This window comes from Gastrolobium bilobum, unplaced genomic scaffold, assembly GCF_033153095.1.
Source record: "Gastrolobium bilobum isolate Gb01-03AN ecotype WA unplaced genomic scaffold, APGP_CSIRO_Gbil_v1 utg237365, whole genome shotgun sequence".
NCBI lineage: Eukaryota > Viridiplantae > Streptophyta > Magnoliopsida > Fabales > Fabaceae > Gastrolobium > Gastrolobium bilobum.
In genome coordinates this window covers 1,798-10,516 of record NW_026896085.1, presented here as the reverse complement: position 1 = coordinate 10,516, position 8,719 = coordinate 1,798, and the positions used below count along the sequence as shown (strand labels likewise).

Genomic DNA, 8,719 nt, shown 5'->3' with positions numbered 1-8,719 from the left:
GGAGCACTCAAACAGAGACAACCAAGGACACTCCCTAGTGACACAGAAAAACCATCCCAGGAAAACCAGGAGCGTTGTAATGCTATAAGCTTACGAGATGGAAAAACTCTGCCACCTCCAGATTTAGTGGCACGATCTCATAAACACGAACTAGCAAGACAACCTACGGAAGAAGGAGTTGAGGAAGCTACTGACCCTCAACCCCTTGAAGCTCAGACGAAATCAAGGGAGAAGGTCCAGAACGATGATCTCACTGAAGTCACACCAGTTGCCACAACATCTGGAGTAGATGTTGGAGCAATGAAAGACAATGAACCAGTTTCAGTCCCAACTTATGTTCCACCATGCAAAAGGAGGAGTGAACCAATTGAGCCTCCTTTTCCACAGAGGTTAAAAAAACAACATGAAGATAGACAGTTTAGCAAGTTTTTAGACTTGTAGAAACAGCTTCACATAAATGTCCCTTTGGTGGAGGCTCTGGAACAAATGCCCTCGTATGCAAAATTTATGAAGGACATTTTGTCAAAAAAAAGAAGGATTGAGGAATTTGAGACTGTAGCTTTCACTGAAGAATCATGCAAATACCTGACTACGATTCCTCCCAAACTGAAGGACCCTGGAATATTCACCGTCCCGTGTACAGTTGGGAAGAACTACCTTGGTCGAGCACTTTGTGATCTGGGCTCGAGTGTAAATTTAATGCTAGCTTCTATCTTCAAACAGCTTGACATAGGAGCAGCAAGACCAACCACAGTCACTCTTCAGCTTGCAGACCGATCCATAGCCAAGCCAGAAGGAAAAATCGAGAATGTCATTGTCCAAGTAGACAAGTTCATTCTACCAGCTGACTTCATCATCTTGGATTTTGAAGCAGACCAAGAAGTTCCAATAATTCTGGGCAGACCATTCCTGGCCACTGGTGATGTTGTCTGTAACATCCTCCCTTGTAGGCCTGCAAGAGAGTTGCTTGCTAAGCGGATTAGAGTTCTTTAATCATATATTAAAGACTGAAAAATGATTTTTACAAGGCCAATTAAAAACTTATAATTGAAATCGGGTTCCTTACAACAATCAGAGTACGCAAAATTTCTTAACTTACTAAAAATATAAATTTCCTAACAGACCTTGCTGTCTTTAAAAATTCGTATAAAATCTATTTCAACGACTAAAAAAAATATTCTTTGTAATCTAGAAACTAGACATCTGGTGCTTTACGTTCATATAAAATAATAGTGATTTGAAGTTCATTTTCCCCTCGAAACATAACTCGCAAAATAAGGGGTAAAACAGCGACAATATCACAAACGTCCTGGCTGGTAAAATTCATAATAAATCGAACTTTCAGAATTTCTTTGAAAGGTTTATATAAAACGAAACTAGACACTTGGGGCTACGCGTGCACATAAATTATAAGAAAATCGGAGGTCCGTAGCCCCAGTACGACAACTTACAAAGTGCTCGCAAAAACTTTTCAAAACTCAGCATTTAGATAACATGTCAAAATCCTTTTCGCAAACGTTTCAACATCTGTTTCCAAAAAACTTGCAGGTCATAAAATTATAATGCAATAATAAAATCATAGTTCACAGTAATTTAAGCTTCTCAATTTCATGCGGTCATCCATAAAATTAATACAATCACAGTAACATGCCCAACAGTAGAAACAAACAGCAAATATCCAAGTCCTCGTATGCTTTTGCGTCCTCCTGCCATTTTATAAAAATAGCAGCCCCAAACGGGTGAGAGAAATCCCAGTAGTGTGGCAACAAAACCAATAATGCAACAATATTAAACTAGGCACAAAATTATAAACAGTCGCTTCAAACACGAAATCATTTTCATCATATAACCTTTTCATCATATATCCTTTTCATCATATATCATATTGCGTATATAACGCCTTCATCACGCTCATAACACCGTCGTGCGCGTGCCATCACAGTGGAAATTCCATGCACGACACCATCATTGGGGGAATTCCACTGTGGCCTATGCGGACTAACGCCAACTGTCCCACTACCCTGATATCAAGGGATGCCTATATGATGCGTGCTCAATCACATGATCCTGTAGATAACTATTCTAAGACTCAAGAATAACATGAATTTGGTACATGCATGCCATGCTGTCACACACAAACAGAAAGACAAATGCGGTATGATGTACGGTTTTTGCATATATCATCATTTCATAACATATATTTCATGTACATTGGATGCCATACTGCCAAGCCATTCTTTCTTTTCATAACAGAATTTCCATGATCATAACATTTCCATAGGCAGAATAATTTCATCATTTATGGCAAAATAATCATAAGGCACATGTGAGCAACAATTCACAATCCATACACTAGTCAATAGTCACATCAGGTAATACCGCCTAACACACACCTCATGTCCACGCAATAATCAACAGCACCACAATTCAGCCCACTCAATAAGAATTGCGTGCACCTAAATACATGTGATACAAATCAGAATTCTATTAATAGATTCCTATTATTTATAAGAAGTTCGTGTAACACCCTCTCTTGTATGCATCCAAGAGAGTCGTTTGCTAATCGTTATTAGAGTTGCGGAAGTGGATAAAAACTTTTTCTTTAAATACTTGAGTTATTAAAGTGGAAAACTAAATCTAAGAAGAATCTATTGATAGAACTTGATAAAAACATTGTTGTTTGCACAGCGGAATTTCCAAAATCAGTCAGCATTCAAACATTAATATAAAATCGAGCTTTCAAAATATTTTTATACAGTTAACGAAATCTGAAAGTAGACGCTTGGGGCTTCGCCTGCATATAAAATAATAGTAAATCGGAGGTCATTTTCCCCTTGAAACGTAACTCGTAGGTTGTCCGTAAACTGTTAAAAATTCAGCATTAAAAATTTTTCCTTTTTGCAAAACGTTTTCAGATTTTCTTAAAATAGCCGTTGTTCGTAGAAAGACTTAAAAGCAGAAATAAATCATAGTTTTACAGTCATCCAAAAATCATCAAGTACCACATCATACAGTCATCCGAAACTTAAAACAGTCAACATAGAATAATTCTACTCAGCAGCAAAATACAGCAAAACTCAAACATCCAAGTCCTCGAATGCTCTTATGTCCTCCTGTAATTTAAAAATTGCAGCCCCAAAGGGGTGAGAATAATCCCAGTAGTGTGGCAACAAAACCATAATGCAACAATATTAAACTAGGCACAAAATCATAATCTGTCGCTTCAAACATAAAAACCCTTTTCATCATATATCCTTTTCATCAAATATCATATTGCGTATATAACACCTTCATCACGCTCGTAGCACCGTCGTGCGCGTGCATACACAGTGGGAATTCTATGCAACGGCACCCTCATTTATTGAATCCCACTGTGACCTATGCGGACAGATGCCAAGTGTCCCATACCCTGGTACCGAGGGATGCCTATATGATGCGTGCTCATCCACATGATCCTGTATATAACTATTCTACTTTCAAAGCCTACATGGATCTAATGTATACATGCCATGAAATGCGGTCACACACCAAACAGAAAAATGCATCATGATGTAAAAATGCATGCACATAGCATTATCATCATTTCATATTCTTACCATTGACACATCATCATCATAACATAACATTGAGCATATGTGAGCAACACATCACAATTTCATACTCTAGCTAATAGTCACATTAGGTAATACCGCCTAACACATACCTCGTACGTCGAAATTTAAGTTACCAATAAGCAGTGAGATAGTCCAACTTCTCAAGGATTTTTCGTACCTAATTTACAGTATAATAAATCGGTGTACATTCAATTTATTCATCAAAGTCCAAAGCTTAATAATTCCTATAGCATTCGGCCTTAAGGTTCCTTTTCAATAAATTTATTTTTGATTCTAATTCAACCTTTATACACTTACAACAGTGAGCAATTCTATTAATAACTCCACTAGGGCAGAATCGGTTTTCATGCTTCATCTACAAAAAATTTCATTAAATAAAATACATCAGCCCTATTTTTTTATTAATTAGAGACAAAACATATCACTTACATCTAATATAGATTCGGTTTTCAGCATTCACAAGGCCTAAAATATTTTAAATCAATTATCTTCTTCTATCTCCTAAAAGTGCGCTACAACATGTATAGTAAGCTGTCTAAAATATTTTCCAGCAAACAGAGGACACAAGACTCTTCTCCAGCAACGTTTTCAAAAAAATATAAAGATATCATGCTGTCCAGAATTTACAGCGAAACAGTGGACAATAGATCATCAAACAACAGCATTTTTCAGCCACAACAGTGAGCAGAAATCATATGTACAACAACCTTTTCTCAAGAAGATAAATTATTTTAAGGCTTACTAACCCTATTTGGTGCGCTATAAGAGGATATAAGGTGTTGTCCACATAACTTTGCTTCATAAAAAGTCTAGATATATATATATATATAACATGCAAACAGTACCACTTATTAATTTTTTTTTTAGGATCATTCTTAGGTTTATTCAACTCATGTTTTCAGTTTATGACCTAAGGGTACAAAACGACAGAATTTTAGAAGAGCCATAAAATAATTAAAAGGACTATTTCCCTAGCATGTCTCACGGTTTAACAGAGAAAAAGGAAGGATTTGGTGCTTACCTCTTGCAAGCACACACACAAGGAGACACACGAAATGAGAAGCAACACCAAGCCTCCTATGCTCCACGAAGGCAACAGGTCCAGCCCTCCTAAATGGTGACCATAAGCACAAGGAGAAAGGTGGAAGACTACAGTCAAGGTTTAACCGTGCATGCAGTCGGAGGCTCCTCTTATGCTCCAAGGCTTCGGTCTTCTTGTTATGTGGAGTTCGATCAACAAGAAAAAAAAAGGAGGAAAATGCTGAGTGATTTTGTTCCCTGCTCAAAGGAGCTCGCGGCCTTGCTAGAATAAGGGAAAGGGAAGGATTCAGGTGTTGTTGTTCTTGATATCCTTCTATGTTGGCTCATGTTTTTTTTTGTGTGAGGGAAGGAAAATGTTATAACAATGATTCTGATGTGCTTAGCTAGGGTGAGCACGGTCAAGAGGAGAGGGGAAGACCGAGTTTCTGTTTACGGGTTAATAGTTCAGCCACAACTTATATTACACAACGCATAAGAAGGAGGAAGAGAGAAGTTTAAAATCTGATTGCAATATCACCCATGGCCAGAATTTTATCAAGACCTCTCCTTACCATGCGCACATGTGAGTGTGGGGAAAGGGTGTAAGGTTTCTGCCCAGTAAGGGCACCTGCAAGCGGATCAGTTTTTTTTTGTTTTCTTCATTGGGCGCATGTGGAGGCAGCTAATTGATTTGGTTTATTCTTGTTAATCGTATAAGCAACCGGTTCAGACTTCCTACCCTAACTATGCGCACAAAAGAGGAAAAAGTGTGGCTGTGATTTCTGCCCAAACAAATATCATGCAATCTGACTCATGTGAACTGATTGGTTGCATGGAATTAAGGCTGAACCAACTCAGCTTAAAGGCAACAAGGTATCAGATTTTTCTGCCCTATATCCCAATCAAGGGCTGCCATGGAAGGATTTCTAAGATGAGGTAGGATTAGGGCAAGGTGTGGAGAACTTGGGCTGAGTTGATGAACCCTCCCAAGGCCCTATGGTTCGGCCAAAACAACTTGGGAATCAAAAAACTACAAGCTCAAAAGACACTAAACCCATGAACTTATAATTCCCAAGCCTTTTAATTAATTTAATTCTTTATTGAAATTGCTATTAATTAAGTACTACATCTTTTCTAGGGCTTTATATGCCTAAAAATAATTTTCTAACCTATCATAAAAATTCTAAGAATCTCCTAACTCGATATCACTTAATAATCACATAATTCGAACACCAACAAGTATTACTTGTTGTTCGACCTTAGCACACATGCACTCTACATTTTATAATTTTTCATGTATTTTCCATAATTTTAATTCCTTGCTATGGAAACTAGCTACATCCTCTGAAGACAAAGCAAGCACTCCCAACAATTCGAATTTAATATAAACATCTGTAATCCTCATAGTAATTTGTATATACTTCCTAATCACTTTTTATGTTACACCTCGCTTATATGGAAACAGTGGAATCAATTTACCTCTCTTCCTATACGTATACTCAATTAGAAAATCCCTTGGTTCTCATATGTTATAATTAAATTATTCATATACTTATAACTAGAAATTCGCATGCCTAAAATAGATACTCACCTTCCATGGTAATACGAATAATTCCCTAATTTAATTTAACTCCATCCCAAAGCTAACATTCATATAATCCGAAGACAAGTGCTCTACCTCATTCCTAATTATAATTTAAATAGGTTTCTAATTAGGCGGGATGTTACAGTTCGCATGCCTCTTTATTCTTGTATTTCATACGATTTACCATGCTTCGAGTGCCTCATCAATTTCTGTCTTCCCATTAGTTAATAGCATATTACCAAGATAAAATCCTGAGTCCCCAACAAATACCAATTCGATTTTAGGACTCTCATCTAAAGTTCTATATTATTTATTTTCTTTTGCTACTCAAAGCAGTTCCAAATTCTATCATGCACCACCACACAAGCTCACAAATTAATTAACAAAACTTCATTCACCAAGTCCTATACGGTTTAAGGTGCGCTTCCTAAAAAATAAAAGCTTAGGAACATAGACTAAATGCAATCAGATTATCTTCAATTAAAATGCATCTATACAGCACCTAATTTGGCATAATATTCGATCCTCATAACACTACACGTTTAACGTCACATAAGTCACCTTTTACTATTACAAAAATCTGGACCTATTTATTAATTTGAGTACCATGACTAATTCAGCTATAAGCAAGATATAAAACTCATATCATTACAATATTCCAAAATAAAACATATATATCACGGTTTAATAGAGTGTCCATCCTTAATCTTAGTACGTAAAACTCAATCAGTTAGCACATCGTCTAACCAAAACAACTGACGCATGATGGAACTTCCAAACAGCAAGGGTCTCAAATAAAACTTTATCCATTAATTTTCATCATCAAATACTTCCAGTAATTCCACACAAATTAAACGAGGCAGAGAAAGGAACTTGAGGTCCGAGTTCTTACCCTCTTTCAGCATCCAAGGTTAAATCCTAAACCACACTCTCCAACATTCCAAAAATCGGACCAGCTGCATGCAAAGGAAGAGCCACTCCAGCTAGGCAGAATCACGCTCCAGCAAAAGGGAAAGGTTTAATCAGAGTTTGGTCAAGTATTAATGGACACGGGAAGCAACAAAATTTTACCTCATTGGTTGTAGCCATGCAGCCGAACCAGAGAAAGAAAGGAAGGGTGTGCTTTGAGATTTTGTAATACTCCCAAGTGGCCCACGGCATGAGCAAAGGTGAATGGAACATGATGCAGAGTTGTTATTAGTGTTCCTCCTCCAAGTGACTTGCGGATTTGAGAGGAAATGAGGCTGAGTTTGGTCCGGAAATAAAATGGTAGAGGTGAAGCCTTAGGTTCCCTCCAATAGCGCACAGGGGTTGGAGAGACTGACTTCAAATTAGCGCACAGTAGAAGGAAGAGGAAAATACAGCTCTAGTGTTGCTATGTTTCTCTAGGATTCTCGATTTCTTGTGGAGAATAGGGAGGAGAACTAACATGCAAGGTTTGTGATTCCATAAATGTGACACAGACAGCTACTGGTGGTTTAGAATTAAGGGTATCCCATTTGGTTTCCTTAGTGCCTCTCCTCTACACAGGTCATGATTTTTAGGAGGGGAGGGACACATTGTAAGGTTATGTTTTCTGCTTGAAACTAGGAGGTATTACCCAGTTTAGTTCTCCTTTTCTCTGCGCAAGGAACAATGGATGGCGTGACTGGTTGGGTTAGGAATTTGGCACCTACTTCAAATGTAGTCCGTCCTCTGCCCAGCGCTCAAAGGAAACAAGGAAGATGAGGTTGAGGCTTGTTGATGATTAACTTAATGGCTGACCAGAAAATTAGAGTCACGGCCAACAAGCAGCATTCCTTGCCCTATGAAGCGTCCAGCAATGAGGAGGAGATAGGAGTGTGGAGGTGGCGGACATGCAAGAGGGAAAGAGGGACTTAGTTGGACACCTAAGGAGCATGCATAGGCTGATTGGGTTTTTAGCAATTGACCAGAAAATTTTCTGATTCTACACCCAATATGCGCACAAGGAGAGATAAGGATGAGTGTGTGGGAGTTTGGCTTTTGACCAATAGGTTTTCATGCAAGGGAATTGCCCTCTTTTCATTGGCTGCATGTGGAGGCAAGAAGGCTGACTTGCTAAGTCCATATTTTCACACAAGGATCAGAATTTGGCGTGTCCTAAGCGCATGAGGGGGAAATAAAAATGATTTATGCCATGTGGTGAGGGTTACCCAACTAAAGGCTGCATTGAAGGACTTCTCAAGATGGGATGAGATAGACGTAAGAAGATGGGCTGAGGCATTCCCTTTTTAATGACGTTGGGCCGTTGGCCACTCACACTAAGGACCCAAAACATTTAAGTCCAAATGCTTAGTTATATTACTAACCAGCCCATTGGTTAATATGTTTCCATGTCTTTTTTTATTTCCTTCTACATGTCACCACTAAATTATTCTTGTGTCGTTAGACTAAAGTTCTTATGCCTAAAATAACTACTCATCTATTATTGTAATTCAAACAATTTCCTAACTCTTATTCCCTTAAAATTTTAATTAAC

At 38.0% G+C, this 8,719-nt stretch overlaps 1 protein-coding gene across 1 annotated transcript; it reads left to right on the top strand.

Moving 5' to 3' along the window:
- Nucleotides 1-486: 486 nt before the first annotated feature.
- LOC133297722 (uncharacterized) lies at nucleotides 487-993 on the top strand. The gene has a single exon (XM_061496911.1). The coding sequence runs from the start codon at nucleotides 487-489 to the stop codon at nucleotides 991-993; it is 507 nt and encodes a 168-aa protein (XP_061352895.1).
- Nucleotides 994-8,719: the final 7,726 nt, after the last annotated feature.